The 24,087-nt window shown below is 60.8% G+C and overlaps 1 protein-coding gene across 6 annotated transcripts in view; it reads left to right on the plus strand.

Moving 5' to 3' along the window:
• The window catches only part of BAIAP2 (BAR/IMD domain containing adaptor protein 2), a gene marked incomplete at its 3' end in the record, with an annotated part of 43,514 nt that overhangs the window by 16,649 nt on the left and 2,778 nt on the right, over positions 1 to 24,087 (plus strand). Inside the window, exons 4-14 of one of the 6 annotated variants that reach the window (XM_080561023.1) lie at positions 3,977 to 4,038; positions 4,421 to 4,492; positions 4,754 to 4,891; positions 13,994 to 14,146; positions 16,355 to 16,582; positions 17,191 to 17,392; positions 17,865 to 18,066; positions 18,190 to 18,258; positions 18,552 to 18,714; positions 18,956 to 19,054; positions 20,302 to 20,336. In XM_080561023.1, the coding sequence (XP_080417149.1) occupies positions 3,977 to 4,038; positions 4,421 to 4,492; positions 4,754 to 4,891; positions 13,994 to 14,146; positions 16,355 to 16,582; positions 17,191 to 17,392; positions 17,865 to 18,066; positions 18,190 to 18,258; positions 18,552 to 18,714; positions 18,956 to 19,054; positions 20,302 to 20,336 (1,423 nt within the window). Of the gene's footprint in view, positions 1 to 3,976; positions 4,039 to 4,420; positions 4,493 to 4,753; positions 4,892 to 13,993; positions 14,147 to 16,354; positions 16,583 to 17,190; positions 17,393 to 17,864; positions 18,067 to 18,189; positions 18,259 to 18,551; positions 18,719 to 18,955; positions 19,055 to 20,301; positions 20,337 to 20,874; positions 22,003 to 22,714; positions 22,763 to 24,087 lie in introns of those variants that run through there. The other 5 variants (XM_080561021.1, XM_080561020.1, XM_080561019.1 and 2 more) reach the window with 5 other exon arrangements.

Raw genomic sequence — 24,087 nt, forward strand, 5'->3', positions numbered from 1 at the left:
TTCCCTTTTCCCATTTAACAAACTAATTCTCCTTTCTGCCTGCTTGGCTATTTCCATCCCAATGCTGTCACTCTGCCTGGTCCTCCTTAAAGCAGGGGAGGAAGAGCGGTGGGGCTGGGCCCCTGGGCTCCTTGGTTTTGCTTTCCTCTTTGCTCTGGGCTTTTCCTCCCTTTTTGCTCTGTTCGGGAGCCCCTGGAGCGAGAGATCCCGGTGTGGAGCGGTGCTGAGGGGGCCGCGTCCTCTGCGCTCGAGGCGTGAGGAGCGGTGCTCAGCGCACTTTGCTCTGCCGAGCATCCCCGCTGCGTGCTGCTGGGGCGCTGCCTGGGCAGCTCCTGCTTTGTTTGGTGCTTTTATTGGAAACGGCCTGCATGGAGCTCGAAGAGGAAGAGGCTCCCTAGGCTCAGGGCTCAGAAACGACGCTGCCAGCCGGCTCCTACTGCTCTGCCTTCTGGCCGGGCAGCTGGCTCCTGCAGGGCTTGCGGTGCCCGATTGCAATCTGAGGGATGTGGAACAACCTGTTTTGCTGTTCCTCGCTGGGTGTGGTGGGGAAGGGCCCACAATAGCCCCTATAGTTCTGCGAGAATGATACTGTGAGTCAGACAGATGTAAATAGCAGCTCCCTTTGCCTCCTCAGCCTTCTCGCCCCTGTGCGTGCTCTGCAGCCGTGGCCGTCCCTGCAGGGAGCTGTGCCCAGCCTGGCACGGGCGAAGCCCTCGCGCTGCCCTCCTGCCGTCCCGCTGGGACTTTGCCTGTGACCTTGGGTGAAGCACTTACTTTGGGTTTCTTGACTCGTAGGATGTGTGTTTTGGCACAGAGCTAGCCCGGTGCTCGCGCTCTGTGTGATTCGCAGTGTGACCCACGCCATTTCCCTGTCTGTGGCCTGCTGCACGGCTGTAATTACAGTGTTTAAGCTGCAAACAGCCCTTGTGCATGGTGCTGGCAGCTCGTGGCGTGGGAGGGAGCTCCCGGTGTGGCCCCGTGCTGCCGACACCGCCGCGAGCGCCTTGCACCGTGTACCACTGGTGCAGTGCTGCAGATCCTATTCTGAGCCAGGGCTTGAAATATTCAGGCTTCCCAGCCGCGGCTGTATCTCTTAGTCACAGTTTAACTTCTTCCCTGCTGCCAAGCTGCGTTAGTCCAAGTGGTGTCAGGGCGAAGCGTCGGTTCGTGCCTCACAAGGTCCGTACCCTTCCTGCAGCGGTGAGGCAGCTCGTGGTGCGAAGGCAGCAGGGTGGCAGAGGTGCTGGGTGTGCCTTCGCACAGCACCAAAGGTAGCTGAAATCCCGCTGCCCTGCGTGGGCTCCCGGCTACGGAGGCTGCCATGGGAAACCTGGGGCTGGTTTCTTCGGGACTGGCTGCCCTGTCTCCTCCTGGGGAGGAACCTCAGAGGAAGCCCTTGTGACTTGACGCCGGGCAGGCGTCCAGCAGCCTTCCTGCAACGGAGCCTGGGCGCAGCACGGAGCTCGCCTGGAGCTGCTGCAGGCACTGGGCTGGTCCCGCTGCACCTCCAGCAAATTGGGATGGGAGCGGGGCTGGGGGCTGGGTCCGTGCTGCTGCCTGCTCCCCGTGGGGACGTGCCGGCGGGGCGCTGCGTGCCCTCGGTGTCACACTTAGCACCATGGGTGCTCCTTCCCAGCCTGCCCGCAGCCCTGGAGGCTTCCTGATGCTTGAGCTGGGAAAACAGCAGCGCTGACCCTAGTGCTTGGGAGCACGCCGGGGTGGACCCGGGGCAGCTCGAAGTGGGGCATGCCGTGCCAACGTGGCTGGGAACAGCTCTGCCCCTGCCCGGTTTGATGTGGGGTGGGTTTCAGCCTCGGCTGAAACTCCCCGTACTCTCACTGCGATAACAGCCAAAGGGGGTGGTGGAGGAGAAAGTATCAGCAGAGATGGTTATCTGTGTCCTGGGAGGCGTCCCAGCCACCTCTCCTGCTGCCGGGAGCCGGCTGCTTTACCCCAGGCGGGGAGCGCAGGGGGCAGAGCCGCGGAGTGCTGGTGCTGCTGCACCTCGCTGCTGGGTCTGGTGGCGCGTGCGTGATTTCTGAGCACCCCGGGCCCTGCTCTGGGAACGTTCCTTGCACAGCACTGATGGCCAGAGCTCTCTGCCAGCCCTCACCTGGCCCTTTCTGCTGCCCAACTTGGTCAGCTGGGGCTCTGCTTTGGTCAGATGGGAAGGGAAAAGGAGAGGGGATGGCGCGAGCTTTAGAAATAAGGCCACCGATGCACCGATATCCTCTTGGAAAAGGAACCTCGACCCAGCTCCACCATTACGTCATTCTTCTTGCCCTCCTTGTAGTGGGAATTTGTGCACTTCCCATGATTGAGCGGCCGCAGCCCAACCGGAGAGCAATTTCCTGGAGGTCTCGTAGTGGTGACCTTTTGCCCAGGCCTTCCCATTCATGCGTGGAGCTATTCATCCCAGATGTGCGTAATTGCCAGAGCCGCTGCCAGCTCCGCCTCAGCGCTGTGGGCTGCTTTGCTTTGTTCAGCACCTTGCAAAGAGGCCGTAAAAGCTAACTGCCTGCCCGCTGCTGCGCGGATCTCGGTGCCCGGCTCCCCGGCGTGGGAGCGGAGCGGGCTGGTCACCTTGCTCTGTGCATCGCTGCTCCTCGCGGGGCCGAGCAGGGGACGGCTGCTCCGCTTCCTGCCCCCTGCCTGGCTGAGCACCTTCAGCCCTCGGAGACAAATTTTCCACCTTTCAAAGCACGGAGCCCGCAGCAGAGGGGCTGGCGCCCGCCCAGGACTCAATGGGCTCGGATTTTAATGTTTGCAGAGAGTTTTGAGACACGCTGTGCGGGTGCAAAGTACGAATTGCTTTGGCCCCAGGAGCAAAGGAACGCTGGACCAGGCTGTCCCCAGTTACCCAGCACTGTTGACACTGCTGGAGCACAGCCTGTGTGCCCGAGCACGTGGGGCTCGCTGCTGGGGACAGGGTGACCCGGTGGCAGGCTGGGGCTGGCCCAGTATGCGCCAGCCGTTTTTGTGCCCCAGAGTCTCACGCTGCCGGTGCGAGAGCTCTGGGTGCTCCTCACCCCCAGCCGCTTCTGGGTGGCAGCACCATGGGTCCGAGGCAGGCGCAGCTCTGGCAGATCGCAGCTTTAAACCCTCAAATCGCTCCCTGGAAGCTGCCTGTGAAGCCCCAGCCGCTGTGCTGGGGGTTTGGGCTTCCAAGGTTGGCTTTTACAGACAGCTGACGGCACTTGGCTCTCCCTAAAAGCCGAGAAGGAGCCGCTGCTTTTAGCTGAGCAGTAGCCCTGGCTCCTCTCCTAAAGACGCTCCGTGGGGCCGCCGTCTGGCTCCAGCCGCCGCAGGGTTTTGCTGAGGCAGGATGTGGCCCTTCCTGTCCGGGAAAAGAATCGCGGGAGCACAGCTTGATGGTCTTGCATTTGAAAAGAAAAATTAAAGGAAGAGTGAAAGCAGAGCTGGGGTCCCTCTGCCAGGACAGCCCTTCCTCCTGCAGCCCCGGCTGCTCCGTTCCCAGCCTGGGGACGGGGGTGGCAGGGCCGGGACTGGTGCTGGGCTCCCAGCCCTGCGCGCTGTAGCCCAGCCACTGGGGCTGAACGGGTCCAGGGGCATCGAGGCAAATGCCCCAGGGTGTAGGTCTGCCTGCAGCGGGCTATGGTGAGCTGGGCTCATAACAGCACTGGATGGTGACCCCAGTGGGGATGGGGAGTTTCGTGTCCTCCCATCTCAGGGCCAGGGGCTGCCAGAGCCGTGGCTGGGGTGTGATGGCGTGTTAGGGCCAGGCTGCTGCACGTCCTCCTTCCTTTTCCCCAGTGCTACAGGAGGCAAACGTTTGTCCAAGTGTCTGAAATGTCTGATCACCTTTGTCTGGAAGGTGGGCACCAGGGGTATCCCGTGCGCTCCTGGAGCCCCACAGTCTGGCTGCAGACCCCTTCCCACCAGTGGGGTGCCCCCAGACCAGGGGTGTCCCCCCTGCTCAGCACCTCAACCCCCTTCCCATGTCTTGTCTTTCCAGGAGACGTGCTCTTCCAGATGGCAGAAGTCCACCGGCAGATCCAGAACCAGCTGGAGGAGATGGTGAGCACGCGTTGGTGCTGCAGCACGGGGGCTGCTCCTCAGCCTGGGCTGAGCAACCCCCCCCCAGCTCCTCCGAGCCCCCAGATCTGATCTCAGCCAGCCCCACGTGGATCTGCTCGGGCACAGAGTTCGCTCGTATCAAAGCCAAGCTGCTGGCGTTGCGGCTGAGCAGTGTCCTGCCGGGTCCCTCTGTCCATCCCTCAGTGCCAGCAGCATCCCCTCCAGCCCCAGACCCCTCCTGCTGCACAACGCAGTGGCCGTCACCGCTCTTTGTGCACCTCCCTGGGCCCCCTCGGTTCCCACTGCAGGGATTTTGGGGAGCATTCGGCTGCTGCTGGGCTCGGCAGCCCACACAAACAGCCCCTCTGTTCTTTCTCTGCAGCTCAAGTCCTTCCACAACGAGCTCCTGACGCAGCTGGAGCAGAAGGTGGAGCTGGACTCGCGCTACCTGAGCGTAAGTGACCCCGATGGTTTGCTCCTGCTCCTCCCTGCCCTGCACAGGGCACGGCCGTGCCATGCACGGAGGGGTCCCCAGGCCACCAGACGTGTCACCCACACAGACCGGTGGTTTTTTCCCCCGGTGTTAGGCTGTCACAGCCCTGCTTGTTCTCTCCTTGCCTCCTGGAGGCCAGTGGCTGTGTGCCTGCCCCTGGCTGCACGCTGGGGCCGGGCAGCAGCACTCCAGCAGCTCAGAGCCTTCTCCTCTCGCACCCAGGCTGCGCTGAAGAAATACCAGACAGAGCAAAGGAGCAAGGGCGACTCGCTCGACAAGTGCCAGGCAGAGCTGAAAAAACTCCGCAAGAAAAGCCAAGGAAGCAAAAACCCCCAGAAGTACTCGGACAAGGAGCTGCAGGTAGGAGCCCGTGCCCCCGTGCCTGTCACCCCCCTGCAGCCTGGGGCTGCTCCGTGCCGCGTGCCAGCGTTTGGATAATGACAGGAGGAGCAGGCAGGGAGGTGTTGGTGCCTGTGATGGATAATGCAGGAGGTGTTAGAGCAGCAGGGCCGGGGGGGGAGGCAGCCCCCAGCAGGTGCTGTGCAGGGCGGTGCGCTGGTGACTAACCCCACCGAGTCTGCCACGGCTGGCTCTTTTATTCTCCCCCCCCTGCCCGCCGCGCTTAATGAATGAACCCAAAAAGATCATTAGTTTGTTGTGCCAGATCCATCTTCCTCTGGATGGTGTTTTGCTTAAATATTTTCCGTGCCTTCTGACGGGAGTCCCTTCCCCCAGCCCGCCCGGGTGGCGAGCGCGTGCTGGAGGAGGCTGGCGAGTGAATCACGGCAGCGTGACTGCGGTGTGGGCTGCGTGCGCCCCGCGCCGCCTGCTGCGGGAGCTCGGGCTGGGCTGCGCCGGGTCCCTGGGGGCCCCCACTGCGGCTCCTGGCAGGGAGCGGGTCGGGACCGAGGTCTCGTCGCGGAGCATCCCATGCGCAGCCCGTGCCTGGGTCGTGGGGGGGGGGCTGCGGTGCAGGGTCGCCGAGGCACGTGTGGGATGAGTTCAGGTCTCCTGAAGTCTGACCTGTGGTCTGAGTCGCACCTGGAGCGTGTCCAAACAGAGCATATTTTAATGAGAGGTTAATGCATCTGTCTGCAAACCTGCCTGGCTCAGTGCTCCTGCTGCTGGTGGGGTTAGGGGCATTCAGTGACCGCAGCCCGACTCGTACCTCGCTGGGTAAAAGGGAAAGGCGAACTCTGAAGCCAGAGATCTCGTGCTCCTGTCTGTAAGCAAGGCATGCGAAGGTGATATGTTAGGATCAGAACCTGATACTTCAGGTGCAACGGGCTGATAACACGACCAAAGTGATCCACCTCTGCCAAAGGTGATCTAAACGCCGATGGCACTTCACCAGCTGGGGCTGTGCACAGGGTGGCATTTAAGCAATCAGCAGAGAGCTGGGGAAGTGACATTGTTAATTGTACTGAAATTTGGGAAATCAGTCACTCGCCTGGTAGCATGAATCAGGATAATCGCTGAAGGAGAAAAAAAAAAACATTTCAACAGTCATCCAGGCGCTGAGTGCAGCTCCTGTGCTGAGCTGGAGTGCTCTGAATCGAGCTCCTGCTAATTTGCAGCCTCCCAGCTCCTGTGACTGTACTGAAGCCGCTTGTGTGAGGCATGGTTAATTTGAGCATCTTCAGAAGGTGTTGCTGCAGAGTGACTTAGGTGTCCTGCGTGCTGCAGCGAAGGCTGGCACTTTCTTGAAAGCTGAGCAGTTTAAACCACTTCGGAGTAGTGGTGTCTCTGCAATCTGTTGCTCCACATCTCCGCAGAGGGAGAGCAGACCCGTTGAGCAGCGAGGCGGCTCTCAGCGTGGGGACGCTCAGAGCATCAGCACCTGGTTTCTGATCCCCTCACCTGAGGGAGCTGCTGGCAGGGATGAGCAGAAGTGCTGCCGGGGCCACCTGGCTCCTGCCTGAGTCCCCAGGGCTGCCGTGTTTCTGCAGGGATCCCCCCAATGCAGGAGAGAACCTGCCCCGGCCATCGGCTGCGTACGGCCGAGAGGGGCGATGGTGATGGCTTGCTCCCGCCATGGAACGGCGGCAGCAGGGCTGTCGTTCTGCAAGCACCACTTCTTTGGGCAAAGAAAAACAGGATCAGGCTTTCATTCTCTTAATCTTTCAGCAGTAAGTATTTAGGAAGCGCTTATCTCTACAAAAAAAAAAAAAGCCTTATGAAGAGCTTTAGCTTAAAGAGCCGTGAAACTGCTCAACTGCTTCCACCCCCCACTCCAAGCTCAGAGATCAAAATAAGTTAATTTGCAGAATTCAGTCGAGAGGGCGGTTCTCCCTCTGTGCTGGCTAGGATGCTGCTATTGCTTGCTTCAAACAGAAGAGGAGGAAAGCGTTCAGGGCAGCCTTGATGCTGTGCTGGGTTTTGGCAGGTGCCAGCTCCGTCGGCTCCTGTCGGTGCGGGTGCTCGGCCGTGCCGCTGATCCAGGGAGCGATGTGCAGGCAGGGAAAATGCGATGTGCTGGGGCAGGGAAACCAGGAGGAGCTGGGGCCAGGCGCTTGCAGCAGCTCCGGTACTGGGGGAGCTGCTCGTGTCGCAGCATGGGGTCGTGCTGCATGAAAAAACTTTTCTCTGGCATCTTTGCAGCAGGGAGTTGTGTGCAGCTTTGTTTGCCTGGCACGGAACCATCCCCACGGCCAGTGCTAAAACTCAGCCAGGAGGAGCCTCCTCGGAGGCTGCTGAAGGCACCTCCTGGGCTCACGGGACGCTGGAGTCAGCTTCAAGACGGCGCCTGGGGAGCTGGGCAGAGCCAGCTGGAGCTCTGCTAATGCGGCGCTGAGCATCGCTTTGGCTTGTAGTGGGAGAGGTGCTGCTGGCAGGAACGTCCTGGTAGCTACATAAGTCATCCCATTCAATAAAGCAATAAAATCTTACTCTTCCTTTGAAGACTCATCCACTTAAGATACTGTAGCGCTCAGCAGCCAGGAGGCTGGTGCTCTGTCATCGTCTCTGCGCTTCCTGCTGCGGGAAGCAGAATTGTTCCCCTCTGCCTTGCTGCTGCTTGCCGAGTGGCCGCGGTTTGTGCCCCCTGCGAGGGATGTGGTGGGGCCAGCCCCGTGTGGTGGTTCTGGCATCCAGCTCCTGCTGCAAGGGCAGGGCTCTTGGGGCAGGGGGCAGAGGATGGTGCCAGGGCACCAGCCTGGCCCAGGTGCTGCAGCCTGTGCTGAGTTGGTTTAAAAAAAAAAAAGCCTTGGATTGTCTCCCCTCCCTCTTCTAAGCAGATTTCCCCCTTTATAAGGTGGAAATAGGCGCTGATGTTCAGCAAGTGCTGCATGTTGCTTATTATCTGGAGGACAGAGCTGGGGGTTGCTCGGGGCAGGCAGCGGGGGCTTCTGCGGGGCTGCAGCAAATGTGGTGCTTGGAGAGGGCACGGGGCTTGGCCCCAGGTCCCACGTCCTGTGGGTGCTGCCTGGTGGAGCTTAATTGACGAGGAAGGGCTTCACAGCGTTAAGATGGTTCTGAACTGAAACACCTTGTGGTTTTCGAGGAAGACGACTCATGTAGCTTAAAAGCAGCTCCAAGCGCAATTAGGCTGCTGTAGCGATTTTTCAGCCTCCAAAGCTTCAGCCTGTCATGGTCAGGAGATGCTGCGGTTACGGGTTGTTACTGCTGAATGTCGCAACAAAGCCAGGGGTTTATTTCTCATGAATCAGTCCAGAGCTGCTGTTGTACGAGAGGAATGAAAGCTTGGACCGCAGTGAGACAGCCACTGCCTCAGATCTCTTGCCCTAATTATGTAGTTGCTGAGATTTTTTTGACCTGTGTTCAAAACTGGGGGAATAAACCAATTCCATTCACTTCACGTCCCTTATAAAGAAGAACGAAAACAAATATGAAGATTAAACAATCATCAAGGAGCCTGAACTGCTGTAACTCCATTAAATGCTGGTTATGGCTGAGGCATGAAATCGAGGTCACGGTGGGTTTAGGGCCTTGACTGAATCAGCACGCCAGCAAGGGAGCTACGTTGGTCCAAGCAGCTCATCACCCCCTGGTAGTGCTGTGAGCAATTGGATTGCTTGGTGAGGCCGGTGGAGCAATTGGATTTGTTTTTTTTTTGGGGGGGGAGCACGGTGCCCAGCGTTGGGGTAATACGGGGGGCACGGAGCTGCCGGGCACGTGGCCAAGCTCAGCTCCTGCCTGCGCCCCTCCTGCTGTCCCCCTGTGCTCCTGTGGGGATGCTGTAAGCGTTAAACACCCCTGTGCCAAATAGCCCAGAGGTTTTTATAAACTCTTGTAATTGGAACCTCGTTCTGATATTCCCACCAGGAGAAGTAATTTTAGCCATAGGTCAAGAAGCACTAACTGACGAGGAGTTTGTGCAAACCAGGTTACGAGGGCTTATGTAAAAGTCAAGTAGGGAAGAATTATGTAAAAGCTCTGGCTCCAGATAACCGGCTCCAGCTTTTCACTAGCTTTCAGCCCAATGAGGCTGAGTCCCAGCGCAGCGGTTACCCGCGTGTGCTCCGTACAGCCCAGCAGCCTTACCTCCTGCAGCTCAGGACCTGGTGGGAGAGCTCGTCCCTTGCAGCATTTTGTCATTTATTCTGTCGTTCACTCTGTAATTAGCTGGGAACTCGCGTGCTGGCATGTCGTCCCCTTGCGCCACATGGCTGTCAGCATTCAGCATCTCGGGAGGCTCGGGGCGCTGGTGTGGTCTCAGCACCGTGCTCTGGGAGGTGCCGGACCCTGTGGCCGTGGTGCCACAAGGGCCGTGCCCTGCGGTGCCTTTTCCAGGCTCTGTGGTCTGTGAGCGCCGATGGCAGAGGCAGCACCAGGGGACGAAAGCCTCCCTCCCTCCCTCCCAGGGCTGGGGCTGGCTCTCTCTGCTGCCCTGGCTGCCGTCGGCACCCCTGCTGCCCCCAGGCTTCCTGAGCTGGTCCTACCCATCCTGAAGCAGCTGCTACAAATCCCCTTAACCGAGGGGTTTTCTGTATAAATGAAGGCTTAAACCACTTTTTCCCTCTCTGGCTGAGAAGCCTCATGCTGCTTCTGGAAGGCTGATCTCCCAGCCCGATGTGCAGGTTGGGGCTGTGCCCGATGCGCATTTCTGCAGCAGATCCCATGCACCAGGGGTCGGTCTGCGGTGTCCCCTGGGCGCGGGGACGTTCGCAGCGGCTGATGAAGCTCTGCATAGCCCGCTGCGGCTCTTGGAGCTCATTCCCTGAACATTTTATGTAACACCACGTGTGCGGCACTGTACAGGAATAGTAGAAGGATGAGGCTGCTGCCCCGCAGAACAGATGTGAGATAGCAAGCGTAACGGGGGAGAACAGCGTGCCTCGGGGAGAGGGACGGGAGGCCAACGGCTGGGGAGCGGGGCGCTTGTTGGCCTCGTGCTCGCAGGACCAGCTGGGCGCGTTTCACCTTGGATAACCGCTGATGCCGTGGCTCTCTGGGCATCTGCTCGCCCAGCGAGCTGGTTCTCGTAGGGAGAATGTAGTTTCTCTTGCTTTGGAAGAGGTCTGCGGGCTCATCGGGGCACGTGAGCAGCTGCTTACAGCAGCCGGTGCTGCTGGGAGCCAGCGTGGGGCTCCGTCTGGGATGGGAAGGGCGAGCTTCCCCAGAGAGGGGGTTGAGGTGTTTCAGTGGTGCCGTGTACCCTCGCATGCTTTTCCTACCTTGTTTCAAGGCAGCAGCTTTGAGCACAGCGTGCAATGCGAGGCCGACCCCTACCTGAGGTGTCGCAGCCTGCAGAGGGGCTGGCACGCGCGTCCCACGCTGCAGGGCACGGCTGGAGGCAGGTTTTACCCAGTTCTGCATAAACCCAGGGCAAGGAGCGTAACTCCCGTGCAGGAACCAAATTCTGGAGACAAGGAAACCCTTTTCCCTCCCCAGGAGCCGAGGGGGTTGAGCACCCCCAGAGCTGTTCTCAACTTTGACCCTGCGCTGTGCTAGGGCTTGAGCTGTGCTTCCTTGAGACTGTGACAGCTTAAAAGCTCTTCCTCTGTTAATCAGCCTAACTTCTTTCCTATTTTATCTCGTTACTTTCTAATTATTCTCCCTTGTGGTTCCTTAAATAAATCCCCATTTCTTGTGTTTACTTCTTCTGGATATTCCAGCCTGCCCGTATCAGGGCAGCACAGCTTGCAGACTCCTCTCCCTTCCCCTCTTCCCTCAGCGTTTTCTCCCTGCTGCCCTGTACTGCCGTGCTCACCTCATCTCATCCCAGGAAAGAGCCCAATTTTGGGGACAGCTTGGGGACACGGTCCCCTCCCTGCTCCACATTCGGCTCAGGGCCACTCACTGCCCTGAAAAGTGCCCGTAGTGCTCTGATTTTCTGGTCCCTGGGTTTGTTGCCGTGCCCACAGCAGTGAGATGGAGACCTCCGAAGCAGAGCCTGGCTGGCTCCCGCCTGGTTTGGTCCCCGTTGTCCTCGCAGCGGTTCCCTCGCTCAGCCCATTTCACAGACATTGTCAGCGCCCGTTCGCTGATAAAGATCTGTAATGGTTATTTACACAGTGGTGCTCAGTGCTGCGGCGATTAGCATTGCCCTTGGCTTATATTCATAACTAATTTTCATGTTCTTGCCTTGGATAGAATGGCTTGAACTGATTTTTTTCATTACGGCCGTGTTGTTATTAGAGACTTGAGTGAAATTCAGTAACGATGCTGCTGCTGCTGCTTCGCCTGCACTAACTGCACTGATTGCAGCGTGTGCTTGAAGAGAACCCAGGTCCTGACATCTGTTAGCAGCCCTCTCATCTTCACACACCTCCGGCTGTCCGGTTTGAGTCCGCTGGGGGGATGCTGTTAGTCCGAGCAGCGGGGCCCCTGCGTGCCCTGGCTTTTCTGCAGCAGCGAAGGCAGCGGCTGTGTCCCTTTGCAGCGGCTGCTCTGCTTTCATGTTTCCTTGTTCCGAACTGCCTGGCTGGGGGGGTAGCTCGGAGCAGCTCCCGTGCACGGACCCTCCGTGGCGCTGCTGGCTGGACCCGCGCCCTGCTCCCCCCTCGCTGCCCTGGGCAGCTGGGTGAGCCCCGGGAGCTGGCTCCTGCCACCTCGCTAACTGGGTCAGCGGAGCTGCTGGAGGCGAGGTGGATGTACTGAGGAGCGGGGGAAGGGGGGGGTTATTTGAGGCCTCTCCAACCTAGAAACCCAGAAAAGCTTTCTGGAGCTGCCGGTGCGTGCGCTGGCTCCTGGCACCACGAGCACCGACCGGGCTGGTGCCATCTCAGGTGGCCCGGCCACAGGTGGGGCTTCTCCCCTTTAAGCTGGGATTTTTATTGAGGCGATGCTTAGCGTCTGAATTTGAGGCTGGCGGCCTAAATCGAGCTCTGAAACTCCACAGTGGAGAGGTGCGTGCCGGCAGGCGCCTGTTGGGAAGCGGTGATGGTGTGGCCACGCTGCAGGAGCCCGGGTGTGCACCTCCAGCTTTGAAATGCTTGGCTGGGACGTGGGTCATGGGCTGCCCCCAGGGACCCCCCAGGAACCAGGCTGGGAGGCAGAGGTGTTGCTCCTGCACGTGGCAGCAGGTAACCCTAACGAGAGACGGCGCGCTCTCCTTGACGTACGGTAGCGAGAGCGTACGTTGTGCTCTGCACGTTACTTTTTCCCGTGCGTCTGGCACAGTTAGCGAGGTTTTTATTTAAATTGTGTTTCAGTGCTTTGTTTGAAAGCCCATTTCCATTTGAACAAATCCAAAATGAAAGCTAGCTGGTGAATAAGAGGTGGCGTTCGCCATTTTGTAATGTAATAAAGTGTAAAAATCAGGGCTCTGCATAAATCAATGGCACATCGTGCTTATTTACATAAAGTATATAAAGCAGTGAGAATCCTAAATTTAGAGCACAGGCTCTCTGCTTGCAAATCAACATGTTCTAACTGGCTGCAGCCATTAAGGCAAGCCTTTCTTTAGCTAAATAATTAAAAGTATACTTGCGAAACAAGATTGAAATCAGGGATGTAAATAAGACTGACTTGCACGGTTAAGTCACAATTAAAACTTGAAAGTTTACCATTGCTGGGAGAAGTTCTGCCTGCCCGGCGTGGCAGTGTGCTGTGCACCCGTCCTGAGCTCCTCGCCTTCCTGACGGCTCATTTAGTGAATTAAACCGGCTCAGTTTAGGCTGGGGGTTTGCTCTCCAGGGAGGGTGCTGTGTGTGGGGGGGGGTGCTGGGACTCCAGCTCTGCCGCAAACCCCCTTTGAAGTCCGGGACGTCACTTAATCTCACTGCTTTGTTGAGGTTTGTTCCATTTTGTGCCTGCTAATAAATACCGTAGCTTGCTAAAAATAACTGTTAAACATGAAGAAAGAAGAAAAGCTGCTTTGGGCCCTGAATTTCCAGTTTAATTCCCTTCCCGGGGAAGCTCAGACTTCCTGCAGCAGGTTTAGCAGTGCCGGGGCTGCTCGGGGCTCTCCTGCGGCGCTGCCCTTACTGGGACGAGGTGGTGGCAGCCGTGTGTCTCCGTGCTGTGGTGCTGCCCGCCCTGTGTAGGGCAGGACACAGCCCCTTGGTGAGCACGATGCCCCTCGGGGACGCTTGGTGGCTGCTTCTCCTGGGCCGCTTCAAGGGCAGCAGCTCCTTGCTGAGGACAAACCAAGGGCAGGGAGCGGGGAGGAAGCGGCTGGTTGAGGGAGATGGGGACATCTCGCGTCCTCCGGTGTGCTGATGGATGTGGCCGTGGAGGGCACCGCGCTGCTCTGAAGCCCTCCCTTGTGCCGCGCTTGCACTGCGTGGCTCTGCCCCACGTGCTGCTTTCCAGCTCCCTACAAAAACCTCCACAAACGTGCCCCGTTCCCGCTGGCACAGCCTGTGCGGGCGCAGCCGAGCTGGCAGAAGTCACGTAGGTAGAGCAGGAGCCGTGCCAGCAGAGGAGCCTCCTTCTGCCGCGTCTGCAGCATCTCAGCCCGCTGCCGGCGCGGGGCTCCGGTGTCGTCTGCGTGGCCCCTGGGGGGGGGGGACCAGCATTGAGGAACGGTGCTCAGCGGGCAGGGAGCCCCGTGCTGGTCCCGTGTGCCGGGGGTGATGCTGTGCGCTGGGCTGTGCCAGCCTGCAGCGCTGCCCTGGCTTCGCGTGCTTTGCTTGCACGGGCTGTCCCAGGGGGTGCAGGAGATGGGTGGGGGCTGCAGGAGCTTCTGCTAGCTTGGGATGGGGGGGGAGGCCTGGGGGCAGCCTCGCCGGCCCCCGCTGGGGCTCAGGCGCCCGTTTGGTGAGAGGGCGGCTGCTCGGGTACAGCTCGTCCTGCCCGCCCGCGCGCTCCCGGCCCCCGTGCTGAGTCAGCGCCTCTGCGTGGGGGGCTCTGATGAGTAAGGGCGGGCTGGGGGGGACGTGCAGGCACACGTGTGTGTGTGTGTCCTGTGCTGGGGGCCTCCCACGGGCACCCCCACCGCTGACCCCGTCCTCGGGATGCTGCGGGTCTCGTCCCCTGCTAACGGGGCTGTGGGCGCTCGCTGGGCGAACGGGAAACCGCAGCCCCCCCCCCTCTGTGCTTCTCTGCCCCCTCTAGTACATCGAAGCCATCAGCAACAAGCAAGGGGAGCTGGAAAACTACGTCTCGGATGGGTATAAGACGGCTCTGACGGAGGAGAGGAGACGGTTCTGCTTCCTGGTCGAGAAGCAGTGCGCGGTGGCGAAGAGCGCCATCACCTACCACGCCAAGGTGAGTCAGCGGGGCCCCCGCCGCACTCCCTGCGTGCAGCCCCCGTCCGTTAGCACAGGAGCAGGGCCATGCCCTGAGAGCCACGGGTGCAGCAGTGCCCTGGGGCTGGGGGAGCAGAGGGCCCGAGGGGGGGGGATGCACCGGCAGTGCCCCCCGTGCTTCCCCACTTGCACGGAACTGCCCTCGGTCTGATGGGTGCGTGTCTCCCATGGGCGCTGCTCTGTGTTTTGAGGCAGCTTCAGGCTGTGTGGGGTAGATGGGACCAGGGCTGGAGCCCAGCAGGGTGTCCTGCCGCTCTCTGCCTTCTGGGCAGCGCCAGCCATGGCCTGACTCTATCTGTGCGGGGAGGTCACGCAGATCCAGCCCCCCACGCTCCCCCTCCTGTGCACCTTGTGCCCATCGAGCGCTCGGTCGCTGCGGTTTGAGGGCTTCACCCGGGTGGGGGCTCACCCAGTTGCTCGTGCACCAGCTCCGGGTTTGCAAAAGCAGAAGAAACGCAAAGCAGCGGCGTTCCTGCTGCGAGTCAGAGCGGAGCTTGGGGCTGTGGGGGGCAGCGGGAGGGCTCCCTCCCACCCTCATCACCCCCTGGCCATCGCAGAGGAGGGAACGGAGCCGAGAGCAGCAGCCCCGGCCGCCCGCCCCCATCCCCTGCACGGGGACTGGGGCCCCTTTCTCTGGGATGCAGCAGCACCGTGCTGGAGCTGAGCCCATACGAGGGCTGGGTGCGCGCGTGGCTCCCGGCAGCCTTGTGCTCCCCTCCTGCTTGCTCCCCGCTGCCGCCCCCCGGCACTCGCAGCACCCATCTGTCACCGCCGCGCCTGGCGCAGGGGAGCAACGGGAAGAGATGGGCTTAGTCAGCACCGTCCCCGGCTGCGGTAGGTGCTGAATCAACCACCAGCGTATGCTAACTGCGGACGAGGTGCAGGAGGGAGAAATCCCCCCTGGGGCAGGTGGGGGGGGGCGGCAGATGCGGTGGCACCGGCACCAGCAGCCCCGCTGTGGCCGCAGCGTGGCCAAGCCCAACGCTCGCTGCAGCAGGGCAGGGAGGGCGGCTGCGCAGGAGGGGCTGCGTGGGTGCAGCGTGGGCACCTGGCCCCACGCGGAGGCTTGGCCAGCTGGAAACACCGTGCTGCCACCAGCAGCAGGCAACCGGGCAGCGAGGTCCCTGGTGGATGGCAGGGAAACCTTCTGGGGCTTCTGCACTGGCTTCAGGAGCCTGTTGGGATGCATCGGGATCGATCGTGTCTGTGAGGGCAGCCACAAGGCCGTGTGGGGCTGTAACGTCCCCCCCCCCCCCCCCCCCGCAGCTCAGCTCTGCTGCGGGTGTGCATGCGGTGCGTTGCACGGGGGCTGTGCTGTGCGTTTGGCTGGGGAGTGACCACGGCGTGGTTTTGGACGTCTGCTCCCGGGGAGTCACAAGATGGGATGCGCTGTCCTGAGCCATGGTTGTGTTATCTGGGTAAGGACGAGGCCAGCGCTGCCTCTGCCTGGCTGGGAGCAGCGTGCCAGGTGGCCCCGGGCCCTGAAGCAGCGCTGGAGGCTGTTGGGGCTGAGCAGCCCCGAGCACAAAGCTCATCCCTGGGGGCGTGGGTACCAGCACACAGCATGGGTGTGATCTTTCCACCTCCATGTGCAGGAAAGGTGTCACGGGCATCTGCCGCCTTGACGTGTCCCTGCGGTTTGTGACGTGAGTGTCCCTGGGCCTCCCGACCTGCAGCTTTATTAGATCAGGGTTTTACTGGTGGGGAACAGGGCCATGGGCACAGAGGCGCTGTGCCGCAGGGACACAGCGATGGTCGTCACCGTGTGTGCTGCTCTCGCTGCTCATCCCACGGCAGAGCCTTTGAGCAGCTTTTATTTCCTTGCATGGCCGCTGGCTTCTTGCACAGCCCCGCTCCCTGCAGCTCGTCTGTTCCCAAGCTGCCGCACACGGGGGGGATCTCAGTCAGCTGGGGACCGAGTTACTTTCCCCTTCCCTCTATGTTTTTTTGTGACCGGAGTGATTTTATATTTTTCGGAGCCCGAAAGCAGCAAATCCCCGTGTTTTACCTTGTTTGTGCTGTGTGTGGAGGAGCGCATCAGTCGTGCTGCCCAGACGTGGCCGTTCTCTCATCAGATCCTTCCCTACCAGGGCCGGGTGCTGCCGCGGGTCCCTGCACCCTCATGCCTCGCTCCCTGCACCCTCTCACCTCGCTCTCTCCCTCGCAGGGGAAGGAGATGCTGACGCAGAAGCTCCCCCTGTGGCAGCAGTCGTGCTCCGATCCCAACAAGATCCCGGACCGCGCCATACAGCTGATGCAGCAGATGGCTGCCAGCAGCAATGGCACCATCATGCCCAGCCCTCTGTCTACATCCAAGTCCAACCTCATCATCTCTGACCCCATCCCCGGTGCCAAACCTCTCCCTGTCCCCCCGGAGCTGGCACCTTTTGTCGGAGTAAGTACCCGGGAGGTGGAGGTTGTCCTGCCCTTCCGAGCAAAGCCGGAGGGATGAGCCCAGGCCAGCAGCACCGTGGTCCTCAGCAAGTTGCCTTTGGATGGATGGGCGCAGGCGGGCGCATGGGGTTGGGCAGCCCGGTGTGCACTGCCCGGGACGCGGGCAGGCTGGGGTTGGATCTGGAGCACCATCCCTCCGCCGTCCTGCCCGGGGGTGTCGGGGGGCTGCGGGGGGCCCACGGGCTGGGACCGGAGCTGTGGGGCCGTGCTGAGGCACCCTCGGGAGAAGGGTGCTTGGGGTGACCCTCGCGTGATGGAAACGCCCTTCCGAAGGGGGTCTCCTGCCCGATGTCGGGGCGTGAGCTGAGCAGTAGGGCTCGGGAGGGATTTATTGGGTGTGAGCGGTGAGATGCCGTAGAGGTGCCCCTGCTCCTTTCCCCAGCAGTCTGTATCAGGTAGGAAGCTGGAGGCCGAACCCAGCGGGCTCGGGCTCTGGTCTGCCGTCAGCTGCGTTCCCAGGCACTGCATCCCTGCCCGGGGAGCTGCTGGGGGTGCCCTGCTGATGAAGACATCTCCCGTCTTCCCCCCCCTCCTCTCCTTTCTCCCTAGCGCATGTCGGCACAGGAGGCCATGCCGGTGGTGAACGGAGCCTCAGGCCCAGACAGTGACGATTACAACCACTGGGCTGAGGTGAAGCCAGCACAGCCCAAATCTTTATCTCCTCCCCAGCCTCAGAAGCAGCTGAGCGACTCTTACTCGAACACGCTTCCAGTTCGCAAAAACGTGCCGCCGAAAAACAGCTACGCCTCAGGTGAGGCTCCCCCACCCCCGGGGGGGCTGTGGGTCACCCCGATGGGTGGTGGGGTCCCTTCGTTAGCGGTGGGGTGGTGACGAGCAGCGTGCCACTGCTGTGGTGCTCTGCACCTCTGGACATGGTGCTGGGAGCCGAGCAGAGCCAGGTTCTGGCACAGCTCACTGGAGAGCGGTGTCTTGGCCCCCGGGTGGGATTTCCAGGAGGAAAACGTTGAGGAATGGGGAGGAAGGCAGGCAGGGAAGGCTCCTACAGGGAGGCTGCTCCTTTATGGAGCTGTTGGATGATGCCGAGAACAGCGGCTGGATCCTGAGATGGATCAGAGAGGTGTCAGGGGTGCAAATCAACCACCAAAAGTGGTGTTGGTACTGGGGGCAGGGTAAGGGAGCCAGAGACCCGGCCATGCGGGGCTGTGCCCGGGCACGGTGACGGGTGAAGGACTCGGCGCTTGTTGGTCCTTGTCTCCTGCCAGCCGAAAACAAGACGCTGCCGCGCTCCAGCTCCATGGCCGCAGGGCTCGAGAGGAACGGCAGGACGAGGGTGCAGGCCATTTTCTCTCACGCTGCCGGAGATAACAGCACCCTCCTGAGCTTCAAGGAGGGCGACCTCATCACGCTGCTGGTGCCGGAGGCCAGGGATGGGTGGCACTACGGGGAGAGCGAGAAAACCAAACTGTGAGTGCCGCGGCCACCCCGAACCCCGCTGCCCCCGGGGCTGGCTCCAGGAGGGCTCAGCCTTCTCTGACACCTCCGTCGATAAGCATCAGGTTGGCTTCATCCCCTGCCTTTGCCTTTCAGGAGGGGCTGGTTTCCTTTCTCCTACACGCGTGTCCTCGACAACGACGGCAGCGAGCGGGTGCACACGAGGTAGGAGCACCGCGTGCCAGCACTGGGCAGGGCTGCGGGGGCTTTGCGGGACGGGGACCCTCTGCTTCTCCCAGCCCTCTCCAGAGCAGGGTGCTGCCTCAGAACAGGGATATTCTGCTTTGCCACGCACAGGAGGCATGGGGGAGCAAAGGGGAGCAGGGAGGGAAGGGGTCCCCCACGAAGGGCTCTGTGCATCTCGCGCTCATCCTCGGTGCCACCGGCGGCTTGCTGCCCGAGGTGACTCGGTGGCAGACGTGGGCTGCTGCTGATGGCCCCGCTCTGCCCCCCTTCAGCCTGCAGCAAGGGAAGAGCAGCAGCACGGGCAACCTGCTCGACAAAGACGACATCGCCATCCCGCCGCCCGACTACGGCATGTCCTCGCAAGCCTTCCCGTCGCAGAACGTCAACACCTTCAAGCAGAGGCCGTACAGCGTGGCTGTGCCCGCCTTCTCCCAGGTGAGCCCTGACTGCCCGCACGGCTTTTCCGGTGCTGGGGGGGGGATTTTTTAAAAACGGGAGGTGCTTGAGCGAGCCCCAGAGCCTCGATCTCTGCTGGAGCATGCAGCTTCTCGGTCCTACCCGTGTTTTAAAGCAGAAGGAAACGCGTTAAAGCGTGTGCTTGGTGTTAGCGTGGTGTAGAGCGTGTGCCGGTGAATGGGGGGCTCCTCTCCAACAGGCCTGTGTTCGTTGTTTGTAGGACTACCTTATGCCCTATGGTTGTGCAATTAAAGACTATTCCAGTGGCCTCTGCCAACCACCCTCCGCCCACTACAAGCCTTACGCTAGGTCAACAGCTGTAAGTCCGCACGTGCGCAAGGTTGCCATTGGGGCTTGCGGGCAGCTTGTGCCTGGCCCCCTCGTGCCTGGCCGGACCCCGTCCCCTTCTGAGTCTCTTCCCTGGAGGAGAACGGGATGGGGAAGTGGCAGGAGAGAAGGTGGGGACAGGGAGGATGGGCCAGTTTGGCTCGCCTGTGCAGAACAGGCAGGACACGAGGGGTGATGGCACAAAACGGCACCGCGAGCCCCCAATGGCCAACACTTGCCAACTCCGTGGGAGCCTCCCACCAGAAACGAGCTGCTCACAGGGAGCTGGAAGCGTTTTCTCCTGGCCGTGCTGGCTCAGTTGGTGGCTCCAGGGACACGAGTGCCACTGGACACCGGTGACAGTCCCGTGGGGACCTGGGGCTCAGGGTTGGGGCAGACCTGGCCGGGGCTTCCCCCGCCAGCAGTGTCCAAACCCAGCGCAGGGCTTCTTGGATAAGGAGTTAGGGACGGTGCGCGTGGTGATGAGGGCAGCGTAGCCTGGCCATCTCTGCAGGGGATGGGACAGAAACACAGCCCCAGTCCATGCCAGTGGAGCCAGGGGAAGCCAGGCCAGGGCAGGGTTTACCGATGGATTTGGGGTTTTGTGTTCAGGATCATTCCCGGGGCAGTGGGAACACAAGTGGCAGAGAGCAGCAGCTCGGGTCCTTCCTGGAAGGCTCCCATTTGCCACAGGGAGTGGAGCTGCTCGTGGCCAGACCCCGGGGCATGTCCTCACCTGGAGCAAGGCATCCTCATGGGATCGCCTCCCAGCCCCGTTCCCACACGTCTCGGGGATCACTGCTGCCCTCCGGCCCCCCCAGACCGCCACTGAGCACCAGCTGAAGGGAAAATGGTCCAAAACCCTGTGCGATTTCTGGTGGGAGTTAATACAGCACAAACACCTTCTTCCACAGAGCATTTCACTGATGTTTCTCAGAGTTTTGCTCCCTTTTCAAGTGTCTCGCATCTCGAAAGTCGCTGGAGCTTTGAGCCAAGGTGGGGCAGGGCAGAGCAAGCCGGGATGCTCGGCTGCTGCTTTCCCTTGGCTCGCTCCAAAGAGCCCCTGCTGTCTAAATCCCATTTAAGCCATCTCCATCCTCTCCCTTTCATCTCAAAATGCATTGGTCTTGGCCCAAGCATCCCCGGGCGCCGATGCACTTTGGGCTGTTCCCGTGACCCTCCGGTGGCGGCCGAAGGGGCACAACCCAGCTCTTACCATGCTTCCTCTCCTCCCCGCAGGGTCTCGATGACTACGGGACGAGGTCGGTTAGCAGGTAAGATTCCACCTTCCTGCGGCGTTACCCGAAAATGAGTTGTTGGTGTTGGCTCTGGGCGAAGCCGTGTCCCTGGGGGGAGTCTGTGCCCTGCTGCCCGCCAGCCCTGGGGACAGGCGGTGGCGAGGACCGGGCTGTGCAAGGATGCAGTGCACATCCTGCTGGGGCACAGCACGACCCAGGGCAGGTCCTGGGGCCAGCCCCAGCCATCCCTGACCTCGCACCCCATGGGGTTGGTGCTTCTCTGGAGAGCATCGCATCTCCGCAGCCGCCTCTCGGGTTTGAACCTGGGAAGCAAGGCCGCAGCCAACGGCGCTCTCGGGCTTCCCCCGTTCCCTCCTCGGTGCTGGCAGCCCCACGCCATGGGGCCGCCTGTCCCTGGCCCGGAGCCACTTGTGGGTAGGGCAGGACGCGCTCGGTTTTTGGGATAGAAATGAAAACTTTGGGTGGCGAGCGGAGCGGCACCGGCTGGGCTCGGCTGCCGCCCGCGGGGCAGCATCCCGGGCACTCGGGCAGCCTCCTCTGCTTTGTTCCGCAGCGGCAGCAGCAGTCTGGTATCAACGGTGTGAGGACACCGGGCTTGCAGCGGCACCGTGCTGCTCAGAAGAGCTTTCTGCTTCTTTCTCCCCCTTTTTTTCCCCCCCTGTTTCTCTTTCTCTACTTTCGGATTTTAAACTCTCGCGATCTTCAAGGAAACCATGGTGCTTCTCCACCCCTCCCTGGTGTTCACAGTGCCCTTGTTTCTGAAGCCTTTTCAGAGCAGAAACTGCCGATCGGTCTGTGCTCGCTTTGAAGCAGCCTGGATGCAGTTTACACTTTTAGTGGGACCCAGTTTTTGTACTACTTTGTGAATGTTAGAGATGCACTATCCCTCCTCTGGGGCTTTTCGCACGCCGCGGTGCGCGGGCAGAGCTCCCCGGAACGGAGCCCACATGCATGGCCTCTGGTGTACGTACTGTTACGGGGCAGCCCCGGGGCTGGCCACGAGGTGGGCACGGGTCCCCTCGGCCCCTCGGATCCGCTTCCCCCCAGCCGAGCCGCGAAGGCTGCGTTAGGAGAAGTGGATGGTGCCGAGCCCCCGGCCGCGGGGAACGGCTGGTTCTCCGCTGGGGCGGCCGGCAGCCCCCGAGGGGTTCCTCCTTGTTGTTTTATAAATATCTATATTTTTTTGTAGCAAGGTATTGTTACCTCACCTTTAGTGCGGGGGGCCGGGCAGAGCAGTCCCGGGACGTGCTCGCAGCCCCGCGCGGCTCGGCCGTGTCTGTGTGTCCGTCCCAGGCAGGGCTGGGGCTGCCGGCACCGCCAGCGCCCGTCTGCGCTGCAAAGCTCTACACGCTTTCCTTTTTTCTGATGTGATTTTTAAAACCTCTGACATGCCTGTTTACTAGGACATTGCTGGCAATACACACGGACAAGTTTTTGTTTTATATACCAGACTATGGGCATACCGTACCGAGACCCTCCTGCAGCGATGTCATAATTTTGCTAAAGATTTTTAACCCAGGATATTTCATGCTGAGTGACTGAATGTAGAGGGGGGAAAAAAACCCACCCTAGTAAAACTTGTATGGAGACTGTAAAGTGCTGAAACCTTTTTTAAAAGCCAGAGAGAAATGTGCCCTGTACTGAGTTATTGTTTGAATAAAAGTTTTATTTATTGCATTGAGCTGGGCCTCGGTGTCTTTTTCGGCTGCTGTGCCTGTGCGCTGCCCATCACAGCCTGCATTGCCATGCCATTTTTTTTTGTTTCCTTCTCCATCCCTTCATGACAGGGGCCCAAACCAGCCCCTCCATGCCACATGCCTGTGCTCAGTTTGCAAGTCCGCCCGGTTTCTGTTTAAACAGCTTTGCTGAATTAAGTCGCTAAAGCTGTTTAACCGCTCGCTCTCTGCTCTCTCCCCTCTGTGCTGCATCTTGGCTGTCCCCTGAGAGCCTCGCTGCGAGCGCTGTGCTGCATGCGAGCGGGGCTGCCCCCCGCCTGCTTCCTGCTCCCAGGGGTGCTCCTGGTGGGGCCGCGGGAAGGAAGCAGCCCCCTCCCTTCCTCCCTTCCCTTCCTCCTGCCGCCGTGCCGCCCGCTCCTCTCCGCAGGTTGGCTCCGGCTGTGGCCATGCGTTTCCTTCCCGTCCTCGCAGGGCGCATGGTGCCGAGGGGCCGTGCCCGACATGCTGCCGGACTCGCAGCTCTCAATAAATCCCACTTTTCCTCCCACTCTTAAATCCCACTTTTCCTCCTTTTTTTTCTCCTCCTTTCTCTGCCCGGAGATGCGTGTGGCGCAGCCGGTGTCCGCCCGGTTCTTCTCATTAACCACCACCGTTTGTTCCCGTCAAGGCGGCGGAGCGTGCCGGTGTCCTACAACCTGCCTTCTCTTTCCCTTGCAGCCCCGATGTTGAAGTGGCCAGGTTTTGAGATGCCCCTGCCCGTAGTTAGTAAGTTGATGGTCTCCGTGTGCCCCTCGCTGTGCTGGGCGCTGGGCACCTCGTGCCACCGCGGGGCTGTGCGTGGGGACGCTGCCACCGCTCGGCTTCCTGCGCCCACCCTGCACGCCTACGGTGCCGCTTGTCCCCGTGTCCCGGTGACGGGAGCCCCCCATCCAACCCCGCTGCCGCTGCACGGCTCCTCGCATCGCCGGGCACTGCTGGTGTCACGCTGCCTCTGCGGGGGCCCCCGGCTTCTCGCCCCGCTCCTGCCGCTGCCCGCCCTGCTCCCGACCCCGTAACGAATCCCTTTGGTTGTAGGTCGTCGGTGTTCGCTGCCCCAGTGGCACCGCATCACCCCTGGACGCTGCTGCGCTGTCCCCGGGGCAGGGCAGGACCACACGTTGTCACTAATTTGAAGTTTTTTGAGCAGCTTCTTTTTGCTTGTAGATGCCGTTGCCATCCCCAGGCCGGCTCTGGGGACGCATCTCGGAGCCGCCTTTTTCCGACTCCCCCCCTGGGTCTGCTTGCGCAGTGCCTGGCCCCTGTGGAGCACAGGGGAGCCAGGCGGCAGCCCCTCGCTGCCCCCTGCGAGCCACGCGATGATTTCCCCGTGGTTCTGAGCCGTGGGCTCCTGGCCAAAGTGCTCTTCTCCGCCAGAACAAAACCAGTTAAATAATAACCCCTGGTGACTCATCAAAGCAACCTTTTCTATCCTTTCAGTCTCGAGAATCTATTTTGGCATCCTAGGGGGAAAAGTGATCTAAGAATCTGCATTAATTAGGTGGGGAAATTAATTACCCTATTTTTAAGCAAAAGCCATTTATCTTTTGAGGAAGGCAAAAGCACGCTTCAAAAGGTGAGGCATGGCGAGGGGTTTGGGGGCAGTGCCGGGGGAGCACCAGGCCCCTCCTGCTCCTTCTGCCGATGCCGGAGACATCTCCCGAGCCACGGGCTCTGCTCCAGGTGGGGGCAGCTGATAACCACGGCTGCTCCTAGCATCACCTTACCCCATGTTCATGCCTGTCCTGCTAACAGGGTGCCTGCGGCGCCAGCTCAGGCATGGAAGGGCTGGGGGAGCGGGTGTGCAGGGCCCCAGGCGGCTGACAGCTCCCTGCTGCAGGCGTGTGCAGGTTTTGCTGTAGCTGATGCGGCTCCTGGAGAGGGGTGGGGGCAGAGGCTGGGGGCTGGCCAACAACCAGGGGCTGCTTGTGCTCAGGAAGGGATGCAGGGGGCTGTGCTGGGCGTGCAGGATGCGTGCTGGGGCCGTGCACTGTTGCAGGTGCTGCGTGTGGCGATCTGCCTGCCAGAGACTGTGCCTCCATAGCCGGCGAGCG

The sequence above is a fragment of the Anser brachyrhynchus genome (assembly GCF_964034855.1).
Source record: "Anser brachyrhynchus genome assembly, chromosome: 18".
Lineage (NCBI taxonomy): Eukaryota > Metazoa > Chordata > Aves > Anseriformes > Anatidae > Anser > Anser brachyrhynchus.